Source organism: Phlebotomus papatasi, chromosome 1, assembly GCF_024763615.1.
Source record: "Phlebotomus papatasi isolate M1 chromosome 1, Ppap_2.1, whole genome shotgun sequence".
Taxonomy (NCBI): domain Eukaryota; kingdom Metazoa; phylum Arthropoda; class Insecta; order Diptera; family Psychodidae; genus Phlebotomus; species Phlebotomus papatasi.
In genome coordinates this window covers 99,753,852-99,773,197 of record NC_077222.1, presented here as the reverse complement: position 1 = coordinate 99,773,197, position 19,346 = coordinate 99,753,852, and the positions used below count along the sequence as shown (strand labels likewise).

General features: G+C 29.8%; 1 protein-coding gene across 4 annotated transcripts in view; it reads right to left on the bottom strand.

Annotated features, from left to right (window-relative positions):
• Positions 1-1,301: 1,301 nt before the first annotated feature.
• LOC129810036 (mushroom body large-type Kenyon cell-specific protein 1) overlaps positions 1,302-19,346 on the bottom strand; it is a 143,570-nt gene continuing 125,525 nt past the window's right edge. For all 4 annotated transcript variants that reach the window (XM_055860266.1, XM_055860267.1, XM_055860268.1 and 1 more), the window contains exon 8: positions 1,302-18,884. In XM_055860266.1, coding sequence (XP_055716241.1) covers positions 16,451-18,884 — 2,434 coding nt within the window. In that variant the 3' untranslated portion in view covers positions 1,302-16,450. The remainder of the gene's footprint in view (positions 18,885-19,346) is intronic.

The following is a 19,346-nucleotide window of genomic DNA, read 5'->3' as shown; positions in this document are numbered from 1 at the left end:
GTTTGATACTCCTGTGATTTAAAAAGAGATCATTGCAAGAATGTTACTCCTTGTAAGAAACTGAATAAAACGATATTTCGTGACAAGACACCTAACGAAAATCTCAATACATTGACAACTAACTGAACGAAAGAAAAAAAAAAGAATTATAATTGGTATTATTGTGATTTGAAAAGGGATAATCGCTGGAATGTTACTTTCTGAAAGACACTCAATGAAACGATACATTGTGATGAGAAACTTAACGAATATTTCAGTATCTTGATAAGTATGTGAACGAGAGTAATAGACGGACCTATACTTGATATTTTTGTGATTTAAAAGGTATAATTGTAAGAATGTTTAACCTTGAAAAAAAAACTTAACGAAAATTTTAATACTATGTCATATTACTGAATGAATGCAATATACGGAATTATGGGCTCTATTATGCGAATAAAGATAAAGTTTCATAATAAAGATTTTAAAAATTTCTATGATTTAAGAAGAAATAATTGTAAGTATGTTGGAAACTCAATAAAACGATACTAAGTAAGTGAACGAGAGGAGTAGACGGAATTATGTTTAATATTTCTGTGATTAAAAAAAAGATAATTGTAAAAATTTTGTTTCTTGAAAGATACTCAATGAAATTATACTTTTAGCGAGCAGAAACTTAACGAATATTTCAGTAACTCGATAAGAAACTGAACGAAATAAATCGGCAGAATTTTTCTATAGATATTTTTGTGATTTAAAATGAGTAAGAAAGTTAGTCTCTGAAGATCTTAATGAAATAATATAATATTTAATGGCAAGAAACATAAAGAATCTTTTAGTATTTTAACAAGTAACTGAACGAAAGAAATTAACAAAATTTCTATACATTGTTTCAGAACTTAACAGATGAATAATACCTAGCAACCCTAGAGGGAAGGTATTTACACGAATACCGTCTTTTTATTTTGAAATCGTACGTTTTAGAACGCTCGGTCGCATGAACAGTCTCCAAGCCTCTAGGATCGCACTAATCGGCACTCAAAGTGAACCGTGAGTAGCAGACCTGTTTACTCTCTGGAAAAGAACGTCAAGATATAAATTTACTCACCTTTTATGCTTGATTAAGATATTTTTATCAAGTTTTTTTAAATGTCACCTGTAAAAGTGTTAGTCTATGAAAATGAAATGAAATGAGGAATAAATTTAACGAAATCTTCTTAATTCTGTCAAATAACTGAACGAAGGAAATTAACGAAATTTCTCCATATTGTTTCAAAATAATAAATAAAAAGAAACAGAACTTTGGATGAAAAGACGGAAGATATTTTCAATTTCTTTTTATTTGATACAGTATAATAAATACTGGTTATTCCAAATTCACATTATAAATATATTACAATATGTTCTGTTTTTTTTTTGTTTTAATGTTTAATAATTTATTTATCTTATAAGATTTGTTTTTTTTAATATTTTTATTTTATTTTCTATCTTTTTCTTTCTCATATCAAGACATTGTATTACATGTTTTTATGTAATATTTATTCTATTTTTTTCTTTACTTTACTTTCTTCCTATGATTTTATACATTAGCTGTTTTTTTTTTGGAAGAAACCATTCGTCAAATGTTTATAACAATCCCACAAAGCAAATGTTTTTTTTCATAGTTTTCACTTTGAGTGTCTCTTTAGTTGTTTTTATTTCCTTTTCTATCCTCTCACTTTCAGTTCTTTCTTTGAAAAATACAAAAAGGAGAAAACAATATTTAAATATCGGCCACGTCATTCATATCAAACAATTTAATTATTTATATAATATATTACAATTTCTTTTAGCAATTACATAAATACTTTGATTTCTTTTTTTTCCATTTTTACTCTCATTTCAATATTTCTTTTTCGGTGAAAGTTTTGAGTACAAAAATAGGGGTAATTTTACAATAATTTCATTACACGTCTTTTTACCGTTTTTTATTTTTCCTTTACTTTCATCGAACAGGTCATTTTATTTTTTTTTTAGTTGAAAAAAGAAAAACTTTTATGCTTCACAGTTGAGATATTAACACATTTTGGATGAAATTATATTTATAATACGAAGTAAAGCCAAATATTTATTTTTTTTAGTTATACATCATAATTCGTATCTACTATATTTTTTTTTAAATTTTCATTTTACTCTGAAGCATACCACAGACATTGAGTTCTTATATTTTTTCACTAGTAAAGTTGTAAAGATGATTGGCCGATTTAAAGCAAGAAAGGTTCTTAATAGAATATTACAATGAAAATCAGTGTACCGAACTTTTTTTCAAAAATTTTCAATTCATCGCTTGATTCCTCTATTTTTTAATAGATTTTATATTTACCGTCCATAATGCAATGTTTTTTTTATACCTTTTTTTTCTAACACGTATGTGTGAAAAAATCACGTCAATTTCATTTTTCTTTTAAATGTTGGTTCCTAAATATGTATATTTAAATATGTTAAATTTTTTTTAATAATTTTTTTTCCTTACAATATATCTAATAACAATCCACGATTTTTCTTTAAATATTAAATATATGTGACACTTAAAGGCAAATATAGTCACCATATAGATATTTTTTTTATGTATACACTATTTATAATGATATTTACGCAGATTTTTTTCCGGTGATAAAAAAATCACTCAAAATTTATAACAAAATAATGTCTTTTTTCTTTATAATAAAATCATAGGAAAACAAGTCTTGAATTTATGGAATGGCCCTGATTTTCAAATGGAAAATGTTTTATTTTTTAGACATCGTGTTTGATTTTTTTTAAACTTTTTTTGTTGTAAAAATTTCCCCGAAATTTGTCCGTTTTTTTGATAAATCAAAATGTCGACAATATTTAAATTTTAAAATTAGACAATATACCGAAAGATGTATCTTTTTATCATGTCTTTTGGTCCCAACTATAGGTATAATAAATTGTGTTACTTTTTTTCTAGAAGATTTTAAGTGTATCTTTCTGTTTCTTTCATTGAAAAATTAATCAAAAATTTTGAATTTGTCTTTAAAATATCTTCCAGTTTCTTAATTAAATAAAAATCCTTTTGTTTTCTTCCCATTTTTTGATTAACTTAATTTTTCTTGCACTTGAACTGTTCTGCAAAAGTAAATGGAGAAATGTCGTTTTTTTTCACTTATTCAAAATCACCCTCCTTGATTGAAAAGTTTCAATGGATTGATTTCCTAACAATTGCATTATGTGATTAGATTGTTATTTGAGTATTCTGAATGTTGTTGTTTTTTCTGTTTTGGAATTATCTGTTTTGAAAATTACGACCTCTTTATGTTATTTCCAAAGTCAAAAAATGCTTGAGAGTGATCCTATCGGAATGATTAGACTGATTAGTTAAATTAACACTTCAGCAGGGTTTGGCATTACCCCTCAATCATTTTGATTATCGCTGTTTAACTGTTTTCTAAGTCAAAAAGTGATTAAGTGTAATTCCTCTTAAGTTAATTTCCGTAAACCGTGTTGAAAATGTTTGTAGGGAAACTTAACATCTCAGCTAGGCTTAGAATAACCCCTGAATCATTTTGATGTTGGCGATTGAATTGTTAGCTAAGTCAAAAGTGCTCCGATTAGTTCCGGAATGTCTTAATACGTCAGCCAGGGCTAGAATAAGGACTCAATCATTGTTCTCTTACGGATTCAATTGTTTGTTGAGCCACAACAAAGTGCTTAGTTTCTCTTGAATTAATTCCGGAATGTGTTGAAAATTTATATAGAGGGTCATTTAACACTTCAGATGGGCTTGGAATAACCCCTGAATCATTTTGACTCCACTATGTAATTATTTTACATGAAAAAGTATTTGAGAGCAATTCTTGCTGAACTAGTTTCTGAATGTATTGATAATTTAGAAAAGGGTTTATATAATACGTCAGCCAGGCTTGAATAAGCCCTCAATTATTGTAATCTTGGCGATTGAATTGTTTGCTGTGACACAAAGTGCTCTGGAGTAGTTTTGCTTAAATTATTTCCGGAATGGGTTGAAAGTTTGTGTTGTAAAGCGCCCCATTTCATTCCTGAACTCCCGGAGTCACAATTCATTGATTTTCTAAGAAACAGTGTTTGAGAGCAATTTTACCCGAATTATTCCCGGAAAAAATATTGAAAATTTACGTAGGGGAACTTAACGCCTCAGCTGGGCTTAGAATAGCTCCTGAATCATTTTGATCTTGGCGATTGAATTGTTTGCTAAGTAAAAAGTGTTTGAGAGTAACTTCTGAAATAGTTTCGCACTGTCTTGAAAATTCAAGAAAGGGTTAATTTAACACGTCTGCTTAGATTGGAAAACCCCTGTAATATTTTGATTTCGGAGTTCAATTTTTTTATAGGTCAAAAACTGCTTGAGAGTAATTCCGGTAATTCCTTCTGAATTAGTTCCGGAATGTGTTGAAAATTCATAGGGCTAATTTAAAACATCAGCTAGGCTTGGAATAACCCTTCTAACATTATATAATATTTCACAATTCAATTCTTTGCTAAGTGAAAAATGCTTGAGAGTACTTCCTCCTGAATTAATTCCGGAATGTTTTGAAAATTTAAGAAAAGGTTTATTTAACATGTCAGCTAGGCTTGTAATAACCCCTCTTACATTAGATTTCGCAATTTAGTTCTTTGCTGTCTTAAAAAATGTTCAGGAGTAATTCTTCCTGAATTAGTTTCGGAATGCGTTGAAAATTAATAAGGTTTATTTAACATGTCAGCTAGGTTTGGAATAACCCCTTTAACATTAGATTTTACAATTCAATTCTCTGCTAAGTGAAAAATGCTTGAGAGTAATTCCTCCTGAATTAGTTCCGGAATGTCTTGAAAATTTAAGAAGAGGTTTATTTAACACGTCAGCTAGGCTTGGAATAACCCCTGTAACATTTAGATTTCGCAATTTAATTCTTTGCTGACTTAAAAAATGTTCAGGAGTAATTCTTTCTGAATTAGTTCCGGAATGTGTTGAAAATTCATAGGGCTAATTTAACACGTCAGCTAGGCTTAGAATAATCCCTTTAACATTTGGATTTCGCAATTTAATTCTTTGCTGGCTTAAAAAATGTTTAGGAGTAATTCTTTCTGAATTAGTTTGGGAATGTATTGAAAATTTACAAAAGGGTTAATTTAACACATCAGCTAGTCTAAGAATAAACCTTAAATCTCTTTGATTTTTGCAAACTTCCACTTTGCTAGATCAAAAAGGCCTTGAGGTTAATCCCTATTGATGTCCCGGAAGCAGTGTAGAAATTATTTTTTATTTAATTCAACACTTCAGCCAGGCTTAGAATAACCCCTCAATCATTTAGATTTTGGAAATTTTTCATATTGTTTGCTGTTGATTAGTTTGGTGGGTTTGTATTGTTATAAAACTATTGTTGAATGATGTACTTTGCTTTCTGGTTACCTTTTTTTTTTTAATTTTCTGTGTACTAACTATTTCTTGTATTTTTCTTTGTCCTTAAATATTAGTAAAACAATCAGTTGGCGTGAAAATTTCAATGCAAAATTACAATAAAAATCCTTAAAATCTTTTGCAATTATTGTGTGTTATGTGTGGGTCCTAGGAGTTGTTTTGTTTTTTTTTTATTTTAAAATTAAAAACCAGTATGAGTGATTTGCTTTGATAGTATCGTTTTTATTTCATCAGCTGTTATACCATTTACTGTAATTATAATTTACTTATTCCATGCTATTTCATTTTTAAGAATTATTGTTTGGTTTGGTTGTTTTTTAAATTTACTTTTAACATGTGTTATGAGAAAAAAAACATAAAATGAAAATATTTATGAGAAATTCCTGTCTGAAGGAGGTTGTTTGTGGGGGTGATTTTAAAAACTGGAAAAATTGGTTTTGAAAAGTTCATTTAACCTGCTATTGTAATTTTATTTATAAGAGTGTTCTGCAACATTTAATAATTATTCTGAGTGTAGATGTGTAGTTACTATGGATTGCAATAAAATATCCAAAGTGATTGATATCTTTTTGTGCATTGCTGTGGAGGAATTTTTTGCTTTTTTTCCTTTTTTTACTTGCCAAAGTGCCACGAAAAATTCCATCAATATCACTTGGACTTTTATTGCTCTGAATATTAAGAGTTACTATTTTAAAATTTTATTATGGAAATCCACGGTGAAGAAAAACTTTTGTTTTATTGCTAATCGATACACCGTCTTTTTTTTACTATATTTTATGGTGAAATTCTTGTAGGAATTCTTTTAGCAAAAGAACAAAACAAGAAATTTCCTTCATGTGGATTTTTTGAATCTGGTTTTATCGGCTATTGTGTTAATTAATATGCAATCGGTTAGAAAAATTTTGTATGTGTGTGAAAAAATGTAATAAAAAATTGTTATAAAGATTGAAAAACTTAAAAAAAGAACAACAATTATACATACAGTTGATGTCTTACAATGTAAAAAATGTAAAAAATACAATGAAATATTTCGCATTCAATAAACGCACTGTAATTTTTCAATTTTTCTTTATTATCTTTTTCTCTTTTTTTCTCTATTTGAAAGAAAAAAAGAAAAATTCAAAACGAAAAGGAAACACAACATAAAGTAAAATGTTCTTTTATTAACTGATATCTCACTCTTTAAAAAAAAATGTCTTTTCTCTTTCTGTATCCATCGCTTTTTCATCTTATTTTATAAAAATTTGTCACCTGTATAAATATCCATAACATTGTTTTCTTTCATCTTTCTTGTTTTTGTAATAATAAAATACATACATCATGTACATATTATGATTGCATGTATATGTATAATATATAAAAACTCAATAGAGCCAATTACACTGTAATGCCTTTCTCTTTTTTTTTTAAATCTTTTTCCTATCGACCTAAAAAATTTCTTTAATATTTCTCTTTCTCTTTATCATTTTTTTTCACTAAATCCTCTTTTTCTACTTAATATAAAAAAAGTTTTTAAGCAATAAAAGACAATAAAAGTATAATTTTTAATTATCTATCAATATTTTCTATTTACATAATTTTTAAAAAATATGTTTTTTTCCTTAAAGAAAGTGATTCCTTCCATTTTTCTCATCTTTTATACATCAGCGCAATATTTTTTAGCTTAACCGTCTAGGTATTTTTTTCTTTATCATTAAATTATTTTATTCTACAGGTAGTATCTTTACTAAAAACTTATATATTTTTTTACTTGTTTTTTCTTCTTTCTTTTGTATCAATATACAATCATGTATCATATCATTATACCTTTCAATATTCCTTTGTTCAATGCCAACAATAAAGAATGCAAATATATGTTTTGTTTTCTTATCTTTTCTTTTAGCTATACAAAAAGTCCAAAAATTAAATATCATAGGTTCAGTGGCGTACATATACAATGTATATTCTTTGATTTTCACCAAAAATAAAAAAAAAGATTTAAACATTTCTTCTATACTAAAAGGAATTCATTTGAAACATTTTCTTAACTTACCCAAAAAGAAAGCCATTTCAAAAAATAGAGAAAAAAATGGAATGAATACAATCGCAAAAAAATTATTTTGATGGAAAAGGAAATGGTATGTATATATATAAATATTCTTTTTTCATCTGCAATAATAGAGATTTTGGACCACGGGTTTTTTTTTCTCAAAATTTTGATACGTTCAATCTTGGATAGAATTTAACTTGTATATGAAGTATGTTGTCACTTTCTTTACTCTGATATCGACTAAATTAGACACATTTTATCAAGTGTTTCTTTATTTTTTTTTTTGTTTAATATACGTCTATGTAAATTGAAATTTAAACGCTTTTTTTTCCATTAAATTTCTCAATACATAAGATATTACATGTATCACATAGAGACATACATTTATTTATAAAAATAGAAATACATTTCGGACAGATTTTATATTTCTACAAGTTTTTTTATGTCACCCAAAAAGCCTTAGATTTTAATGACGGTGGTCACATATAGCCTTTCACTGAAAGTATGCCTAAAATTTCATGCAAGATCAAAATTTTTAAAAAGTTTCTCTTTTCCGAAAAAAATATCACAAATACGGAATTCACCGAAATATCACAATTTTGAACCGAAACATCACGCCAATTGGTTAATTTTTCGAAAATATAGACATAGGTTTTCGTTTAATAGAAATTCGAACATTAGAAAATAGAATATGCTGTGTGCACACCTCTTTGATTTACTGAATTCAATTTTAAACTTTGTTAAATTCGTTACTTGGTTTACTTGGAATGATCAATGATTTTTTTTGCAGATTCGAATTCATATTCGACATTTCGATATCAATTTCGAAAGCATTATCGACATGTAATTGAATGATTATTCAAAAAGAATATTGTAATCCCATCATTTCCATTGGTTACATACCAAAAACCAGTTGCATTCCAAAAATTGATAATTACACATTCGCAATGATAATCGTAGTAGTAGGGGAGACCGGGGCAGAATTAGCCAGCAAATGAAATTTTTCTTTGCATATAATTTGTAAAGAAAATGTTTGTACCAAGCTGATAAATATTTCAATGAATAGCAAGGGATGTGTTTACTTCGAATAAGTAGTGATTTCCTCAATATTTTTTCTAAGGCAGGCTATAACATTCCACTGGCACTGTCTAATACTAAGCCTGGCTTTTCCGTGGTCTCTCCTATAGCACTGACTGTGAAAAAATTACTACAATAATCGTCTGAAAAGGGAGCAAAACAAACTTTATCGTTTTAGAATTTATCGTTTCAGAACGGTCATTTTTGTGCTCAAAGTATAGCTTTACAACGATTATCCTTCGGAATTTTAACGTTTTTATTAAATTACTACATACGATGATCCTGTTTACTGAGAGTAAAACAATTCTTATAGTAATATTACCAACTATTATCGTTGCAGAAAGTTCACTTTTCAACCGAAAGTTTCATTTAGCAATGATTTTGTATTAATTGGTAGTAGAACGATTGCTATAGAAATATCTCCAAAGATTATCACAGGAAAGTTCATTTTTCTGGCAAAAGTTAAATTTTACAAAGAATATTGTTTAATGTTTCAACATTACAGTTGAATTAGAACGATAATTTTGTTTATAAAAGTGTCATGATTACTGAAGAAATATTTTCAAGGATTATCATAAGAAAAATTCGATTTTTCAAGGTAAAGTTGAATTTTCCAACGATTATCGTTTGACATACCCACTGTTTGGTTGAATTACCACGATAATCGTGCTTTCTGAGAGTATCACGATTATTTGAGGAATATTTTCAGGGATCATTATGGAAAAATTTGATTTTCAGGCAAAAGTTGAATTTTACAATGATTATCGATTGACATATCAGCACTTTGGTTCAATTACCATGACAATCCTGTTTATTCGGAGTAACACAATTATTCTAAAAATATTTCCAAAGTTTATTAAAGATAAGAATTTTATTTCTTAGGCAGAAAATTGAATTTCACAAAGATTATCTTTTGTCATTCCAACTATTTGGTTGAATTATCATGATAATCGTGTTTTATGTGAGTATTGCGATTATTATAGAAATATTTATAATGACTATTAAAGGAGAATTAAATTTTTTAAACGAGAATTAAATTTTACAACGATTATCGTATAACATTTCAACGCTTTGGTTGTGTTACTACGATAATCCTGTTTAATGGGAGTAAAACGATTATTACAGGAATATTACCAATTATTTTCGTAGCAAAAAGTTCAATATTCAGCTTTGAATGTTGAATTTACAACGATTATCTTATGACATTCCAGCTGTTTTGTCAAATTACTAACGATAATCGTAGTTAAAAAATCAATAGTCAAAAAATTGAATTTTACAACGATTATCATTTGGCGATCCAGTTGTTTGATCGTATTACTACAATAAACGTGCTTTATGTGAGTATCACGATTATTATAGTAATATTACCAACCAACGATTATCGTAGCATGTTCAATATTCAGCTAAAAGTTGAATTTACAACGATTATCTTTTGAAATTCCAACTGTTTGGTTGAATTACCATGATAATCCTGTTTATTAGGAATAAAACGATTACCTATTATAGTAATATTACCAACGGTTATCGTTTGACGTTTCAACTTTTGCGTCGAATTAGAATGATAATCATGTTTAATGGGAATTACACGATTATTCTAGAAATATTTCGAAGATTTTTTATGAAAGAAAAATATTATTTTTTTACATGAAAGTTAAATTTTATAACGATTATCGTTTGACATACCAACCGTTCGAATCCTGTTTGATGGGAGTAACACGATTATTATAGTAATATTTCCAATCATTATCTTTGTAAAAAGTTCAGTTTTCAACAGGAAGTTGAATTTTGCAACGATTATCTTTTGACATTCCAACTCTTTGGTATTATGATTCTTTTTTGTAGTATTATGATTAGAATAGGAATATAACCAACGTTTATCGTAAGAAGACTTAATTTGTCCAGCTAAAGTTGATTTTTACAACGATTATCAATTAGAATTTCAGCTCTCTGGTTCAATTACAAAGATTGTATTTTTATATTGGGAGTAATACGATCGTTGTAGTAATAATAACAACGATTATCGTAACAAAAAGTTCAATATTCAGCTTAAAGTTGAATTTTACAACGATTATCGTTAAATATTACAATGATAATTGTTTAATCTGAACTAGTTTTTATTTTTTATTTCAAGTGACAATCATTGCAATGTGCAACTTTCAGTTGGAAAATAAGGCCTTTGTTATGATAATCACTGGAAGTATTACTACGATAATCGTAATGCTACCATTGCACTCAATAATCGTGGTAATTGTTTTTTCAGTGTAGAATTTTGAGAAATTGGAATGTTTTCAAGCTCCACTCTATGCAACTGCATTAGAATATTTTACTTTAGAATTTATCCGATAAAACAAGACGAACAACAAATTCAATGAAATTCACTAAATCGAAAATATGTGCAAGCGCCATTATTTTCTAGAATTTGATTTGATCGAAAACCCATGCCCAGTATCACAACAAATTTCTTTTTTTTTGATTATTTAAAAATTTTCACTTTAATTTCAACTGCCATGTGATCACTGTCATTGACAAATTTTTAATCCTAAATTCACGTCTTTTTTTTTTAGAAACAATATCTATGGAAATCAAAACAGTACGTCATATTTCACAATTTTCTCTTATAGTCCTTAAGATATAACCACTATTTTTCAAATTAAAGTGTTTCACCTTTTTTTTCTTTCAAAATTTCCGTCTGTGTAAAAGGACGATCGATCTTAATAGTTTTATGCCTGAAACCGTTATATTAAGATGGATAAAATCCTAATATCCATTTTTTGATGGAGAGATCTGTCAGTGAATAGGCTTTTTTTTAAAGTAGATGGCGATCAATTTGTTAATAACATGTATTTTATAGCGAAAAAGTAGAGGTCATTTGCGCATTTACCTAAAATTGTTATCCAGACATTTAGTATACTTTTGGTACATGTTTTGTTTCTAAGCTTATACACCTTTTTTTTCTTGCCAATTTACACAGAAGTTTGACGTATGGCGAATAGGTCTTTTTTTTCTGTATTCGCCCTTTGGGGGAAACGTTTTAAGTGGCCGTGTGGGGGGGGTTTCTATCTACTTTTGAATCCCTATTCTAACGGTGTTCTGGCACAAGAATAAATGTACGTTATTTTTGCAATAAAAAACACACTGCAAAATGTGTAGAATTTAATGAAAAAGCTATTAATCAAGTTAAATTCTGCCTATTGTAGCCTTAATGATTTGTTTTGTCTTTAGCGAAGCTTTTCTTCTGGAATATTTCATCGATATGTCAAGTACGTGGTTTGAGATTTTTAAAGGTCATATGGGAATTTCTTGTTTATCTGAAATGCTTATTTTTAAATATATAAAAAAAAGAAAGTGATGGGGGTTTAAAATTAAATCGGGGTTTTGGGGGGGTGGGGTTTATTCAATATACTGCAAATTTGAAATGATAACGAATTGTTGGAACGACATTTGCCACAACATTCTCTACCCATGGCATGAGGCTGTTCTTTCTGCAATTCTTTTCACTTCGAAATTTAATATAAAAAAAACTATTCAATTGCTACTGCATTATTTAGTTATCCTGGTTTTTTTTTGTTGCTGTTTATGTAAGTTTTTTTCTTGTTGTTTCTCTTTAATTTCTCTATCAATAATTAATAAATTTTACGGGCTATTGTAAAATTGAAATATATCATTTAATGATATTCTGTTAATACATGTTCTGCTTTTTTCACTCTCTTTTTTTTTAAATCTTTCCTTTAACGTAATTATTGTAGTATGATTAATTGTACTTTTTTGTATTATTTTTTTTCTCTTTTATTTTATTGATTTAATAGTTATCCTACATACATTACTCTTTTTTTCTAAATGTCGTTCTGTGGAATTTAAAAAATCTTTTCATACTGTTCTCACTGGGTTTACCGTCTGCTTTTTTTTTTTTAATTTTATATCATTCTTTTTTTTTCTTTGTTGTGAAATGCATTTTTATGAAAAGAAAATGAACGCGTGTTTTGGTTGTCCTTTAAATTAATTACCTATTTATTCACCAGCTAAAAATTGAAAACTTTCATTTTATTTTGCTATTTTCTGTGTGATTTTTCTTTTTTTTTACTCATGTGTTGTGTTCTATATAGATTAAATAAGTTATGTATGTATGATTGTGTTTGTGATTATGTTTCATAGCAAATCTCAATATCAATATGGAGAAACGGAAAAAGTTGTGTGTTGTTGTGTGGTTCTATAATTTAAGAATATTACTATTAAGGGTTATTTACTGTAAAACAAAAAAGTTTGTGTGTATGGTGTATTATTTAAGAAAATTGGCATAAAAACCAATTTTCTTACCGGTTCTATTTCAGTGTATTTTTTGTCTGTTTAAATATTTTATGTTTGGTTTCGGTTTAACAATCGACTGTCGGCGTAGAATATCTGAGGGAGGGTTGTGGTTATGTAGTTTGCAGCTTCTTCATTTGATCTTGAAAACTTGTATGTGTTTCTATTTTCTCATCTGTAACTCTGTTTTTTTTATTTTTTTTTAATCCCATTTCCAGCAATATTAGCAATTTTTTCCGAATAAAAAAATGTAGTTCTAAGTTCTTGGGGTAATTTCATGACCATCTTTATTTCGTTTCATCCGAAAACAAAACAAGAACAGTTTTTACGTTTAACGAACTGTGCTTAAAAACCAAATTATTAGTTCTTAAACCAATTTTTTTGAAAAAAATTCAAAAAAGCAGTAACAGCAAAAGTAAAATGAAAGATAATCGTAACGGAAAATCTTTTTGACCTTTTCTTTAGCATTTTGTGTCACAGTTAATCTGATATGTCTAAAAACTTTAGTGCCAGGGTATCCAAAAAACAAGCGCAATTACAGAAAGAAGTAAATATAAGTAAAACGGAGAAAAAAACTCTTTGCATAGTTGGAAGAGAACAAATTAAAAATCAATTTGCAGAAAACATGTTCTGGAAAAAAATAATTGATAAAACAAACGTAATATAGAAAAAAAATAAATATAAATTCAATTTCTTTAAAAAAAAAACTCTTTCTCTATAAAAAGAACTCAATTGCACTAATTATATCAACTGGACCTATAAAGTTTGATAAAATTTGTTTCATTTTTTGTGAATTTTATTTTCTTCATGTTTTTTAGGTAGTCAATCTTATTTCTCTCCGAATATAAAACACATACCCCAAAGGTGATTTTGTTTCTTTCTTTTTTTTGTTTGTTGTTTCTTGGGTTTTGATTTCCTTTAAAAAATCTTTCACTTCTTTTTTAAAGTATATTTTTCTAACTTACAACTGCTAATATTTTTTTTCATCTTTTTTTTCTTTTACCTATTTAATAATGTAAATAGAATAATTATGTCTTCCCTATTTTTTCATTTTTCATTTTTTAAATATTTTTTTTCTTTTAACGAATATGTTAGCGTTAAATCGTTCTAATTGCACTTTAATTTTCTTTTTTTTTCTTTGTTTTTAAACTAAAAAATTTTATTGTTATACTTGTTTTCAATACATAAAATTTTGTTTTTTTGTTTTCTTTCATTCCTCAAGTTTCATTTCTCATATTATCTTTCTCTTTTTTTTTAAATATATATAAGAAAACTTTAGAAAAAACTGTTTTGATCATTTTTTTTCCTCTCTATGCATCTGTTTTGAAATTTTACTTTTTGTTTGTTGGTTTTTTTTTTAGAAAGAATATAGAAAAACTTCCTTTTTGTGTCTGATAGAAATACTATATAGCAAAAATATTTTCAAAAATATATCGGTATGTTTCTAAACATAAAAAATATGAAAGAAATTTGTGATAATAGATAAGATTTTGAAGTCTTTTAAATTCATCAGACATTTTTTTTTTAAATATTTTTTAAATTTCAAACGTCTGCGCGCGCCCAAACAGTTTTGCCCATTTCTTTTGCTTATCTCTTTATCATTTAATTCATCTTCATTTTTTTCTTCTTTTTTTTTGAGAAAATATACATCAAAATTTTGGATTAAAAATCACAGATAGTGTATAATATTTTTATAAATTTTCTTTTCGCTAATCTATTTCCAAGATTTTTTTTGACACTCCATCTTTTTTTTATTTTTTATTTTTTCAAAATATCATCCATTGAATGTGTTGATTTTTATTTATTTTATTTTTTGTTTTTAAAAATTGGGGGGAAATTTTTTTTCTTCATTTTGAATGTAAAATTGTGATAAGTTTATGCAATTAGATAAAGGTAGAAGAGTAATTTTTTTTTCTGCATTTTACATTCAACACGAATATAGCAAAATTTATAATTTTTTTTTCTTGTGTTCAAAATGTATATTACCAGTAGTGATAAATGAATAATTTTATTTGTTGGTTGTTTTTTTTCTTTTAATAAAATTGTTTATGTATACATATAATTTTAAGATTTTGATTTTTTACACTAAATATTTAATAAAAATATTTTTGAGGTATACGCGACGTGAAGACACACACATATATTTAAATGTATGGATAGTAAAGTGTAAGTTGTCTTTTTTTTTGATAATTTTAATTTAGTGTTTAAAATAGTAAATGCGATTTTCCTTGACAATTTTTTTAGTGATCATTTTTTTTTGCTAAATATTCCATGACTTTTATGCGAACATTTATATTTTTTTTAGAGATTATTCTTACAATCAGTTTTTCTTCACTTTTCTTGACTTTTTTTTGTTTGCTAAATATGTTTTCAACATCAAATGTGTATTTTTTTTGCATAAATATAGTAAACGTCAAACATATAAATGTGTATATTGGAATGCATTGATTACGTTAATATGTAATATACTTTTATTTCTTGTTTTTTTTTTGATAAATTTTGAACACCAAATTTTTATTTTTATTTATTTTTAGTTAATATTTACTTTACGTTACTTGTTTTTCAAATATTTTTAAATTTTGTGTTATCCAGACGTTCAGGTTTTTTTTCTTTATTTCTCAAGGATATTCCGTAAAAAAAAGTTTAAAGATTTAATTGATAAAAAAAAAGACTTGTTACTTGCCCTAAAAGTTCGTAACGATAAAATCATGCGAGTGTCTTGTAAATCGCATATCAAGTCAACAGATTACATGGCCAAATGTTGCAAAAATACTAGACAATCTAATTAATTATTTATAAAAATCACATAATTACACATATAATGTATAATAATAAAAAAAAACGATCTCATGATCAGGATTTACAAAAAAAAAGAGTTGATAGGAAAAAATCAAGTTGCACATTTCCTGAAAATAAAATTACAAAAAAAAGATCCTTCGCATAAATTTGTTTTACACTCAATCATTGGGAGATGTTTCGAAGATTCTTAATGATTTTTTGTTTTGTTATCCGTTGTTGGGCTATGGAGTGTTGAAGAGTTGTAAAGACATAAATGTTGTCATGAGATTGGCAAAAATCCACCCTCCTCTTTTTTTGTGATTATGTTTGATTCAACGCTGTTTCTTGTAAGGTTATTTGTCGGTTTATTTTTTTTCAATTTATTGTTTTTATTTTTTTGTTACTGATGGTTTCACTTTTTGTTTATTCCTCTTGTTACTTTTGTTTTCACTCTCTATTAAAAGATCTTTGATTTTATGGGTTTTATTTGTTATTTTTTGTATTTTTTTGTTTTATTTTTCTTTTATTCTTCAGAAGGGGCCTATGTGTCGATTGTCAGAACGAAAGAAAATATATGTTACTATAAATATAAAATATTCCTCTTAAGTCAACACTTGTACGTCTTATCAGCTAACGTATACGAAAATATATACCTATATATGTGAATAATGTTCTTACTATTAATTTCTTGTTTTCTGTTTCTTTTCCTTCACTATTTTATTTAGCTTATTGTGAATTTTTCTTTTTTTTTTTTTTAATAAATCTTGAGTCACACCGAAGAATGTAAGATGTTGCCATTGTTTTTTTTAAATACGCTGTATGCAAGGGTATCGATCCAAAGACCAATTCTACGAACTATCCTCATTCTCAGACGACAATATTTTGAGTTTTTCGTCCGTTGACGTCGTACTACCATTGTGATCTTCGGTGGAACTTCGCCGAAGTGAGAGTCCTTCCCGCAATTTCAGTAGATTATCAACAGATTCTTTCGACATATCAGTAAAAAGGGGGGAATGCTCTTTATCCTGAATTGAACTACCAGCACCACTCACAAGTGACAGAGGACTCTTTCGCTCCTTCTTAACTTCATGGGCAAATGAGGCAGGACTTGCACTTCGTTTCACCGAAATACCACCACCTTCATCACTCATAGATGTACTTGGTAAACTATTTTTCACTAGATGATCTAACAGGGCTCCATGGGGCATCTCACTGTGTTTCCGGTCCAGACTATGACGTATGATACCATCCAAAAAGGACCCATTGGCACCATCATACAAACTCTCCGTTAATTCACGTGCCGTCTTGGGTCCACTGGCCGCAGCTGCAGTGGTGAGGATATTCTTGGAGCTGATACTGGGTGTCGAAGAACTACTGGCCGTAACAGATCCGCTAACATTTTGGTGTCGGACAGATTGCTCCTGAATTCTTTGTATAATGTGTGATGCATAAAAATTGTCAGCTGCATTCGGTGGGAATGATGAGGGACCAGGAGTCCGTGTGAAGTCCATCGGCAGACCACTAAAGTTAGTTGGATGTGGCCAGAAGAGGTGTGAGGTATATTGAAATTGGGCAGCCATTGCTGGATCCATAAATGGCATTTTAAGTCCATTCGGTGATCCGGTGAATGGTGGTGTCTTCAGGGGTGGCTTTGTTGTTGGAAGGACTTTACTCTTATCGACACCCCCACGCATATTTGCACTTGGAATGTCTGAAGACTTTGTATTTGACACCGAACCACCGCTCAAACCACGTTCATCCAGAGGCTGTGGCTTAGGTTCGCGCTTCCGTGGACGCATAAGGTGTCGCTCCTTGACTTTGTACTCAAGGGTGGAATGTGGCACGCCATAGTAGCTACCAGCCCGATGAACGGACATCTCGCCCCGTTGAACCGCCTTCACAGCCTCAACCAAGCTATCGCGATCGTAGTTGCGATACTTGCCCCTCTTGGGTCGGGTACCCTTACCACCAGTGCCCGTAGCTGATTGTGCTGCCGCACTATTTGCCATGAGACTGGCCCCACCTCCAAAACGACTCATATCCCCGCCCAAACTCTTAATCACCGAAATACTGGGCCTCTTGTACTGATCCGGTGACGGTCCCATATCCCCATGGTCAGTCTGTTTGAGCATGGATGGTGGGCCCTGTTGTTCATGTGACATGTGCTGCTGGAAGTTTTTACTGATGCTCTGCGCAATGACGTCACGTAGGGACAGGGTACCCTTGGTGGCCATTGGCGGTGACTGGGACTCACTACTCTGGCGCATCAGTGGTGGCGATATCCCGAGATGGCTCTGCTGTGGGCTCCTTGAGTGGATTGGTGTGGTGGCAGCTGTCTGAGACTGAGGCGTGCTATCTCCATTCTTGCCTATGCTGGTGATTGGCGTAGAGGAGCCGGCTACAGGTTTGAAGGACGGAATTTTCAATATCACAGCAGAGTCATCTACATTATCATTTGCACTGGCTGCACTTGGGAGGGCCGATTCGGGTGTTTCGGTCTTTCCAGTGCGATTTAAGTAAGGACTTGTAGGTTGATGGGCTTGCGATAGGGGTAGGTTCTGCATTAGGAGTCGCGGATCGGGAACTGGTGGTTTACCATTGTTCAAATGATCACTGGTGGCTTGACTTGAGCTCTCCATTTGCTTCTTCATCAGCAGCTCCTGTTGCTGCAGCACCAAGGCCCGCAAGAGTTCTGGCAAAACCCCAGCATTTGGCCCATCTTCTGACTTCATCTGCAGAAGACCAGGCAGGGCACCAAGTCCTCCCGATAGAAGCAAACTCTGCAGCAGAACATGTGGATCCAGCCATGGTGCCGTTGGTAGACCCATTTGAGGCGTTGTTGGTGTCTGAGGTGTTTTATTGATCTCACTCGGCATGTCCGTATTCTTGGAACTCGATGCACTATCGTACAGTTTGCCGTATTTCTGCATTGTGGCCGCTGCCAAGGATTGCGTCGATGACAGACGTAGCAACTCCTCCTGAGTCGATGGCAGAGAACTCAATGCCTTTTCCACCTCCTTCTCATCCTCACCTCCCGACAAGTCCTTGTCCTCATCTTCCAAATCTAGCACTGGAGCTACCAGTGGATGTATATTAGCCTCTCTTTTTTGTTCCATTGCCAACTTGTATACTTTGTTCCGAAGTGTTGACCTCGGAATGCCATAGAGGACCGCAGCCCTCCGTGTTCCCAACTTACCACTTAAGATATCCTGTAAAGCATTTTGTAATTCGTCCTCTGTGTAAGTTCGCCGACCTGCCACAGCAGACATTCGAGGTTTAGCTCTGGAAAGACAAAGAATAGGGTCCTGGGTAAAAACAACGAATCCTAGCCAGTAAGATTTATTCTTAGGATTCTTTAGGTATTTGAGGTAGATTTGTTTTAAAGAAATTTCTTAGCAGCAATTCTATCAGAGGGTTTTATTTATAAATAAATAGGCCACGCCCTTTTTCGAACTTTCTTGAATTTAAAGCAAAATTTCTATAGAATTTTTGAGAATTAAAAAAAAATATAATGAAGGTGATCAAGAGAATAACAGAAGATAATAATGTATTCTCTTTTTCTTCACAAATTGTGAGTAGATTGGGAAGGTGGGGCAGTTTCAGACAACCATAATTTTTTAAATATTGAACTATTATATGGGAAATGTAAAGTACATTTTCAGATAATCAATACCAAACAGAAACTAATTTAAATTATTAACTTGACATTAATTAAAATTTGACAAACAAATAAAAAAAATAACT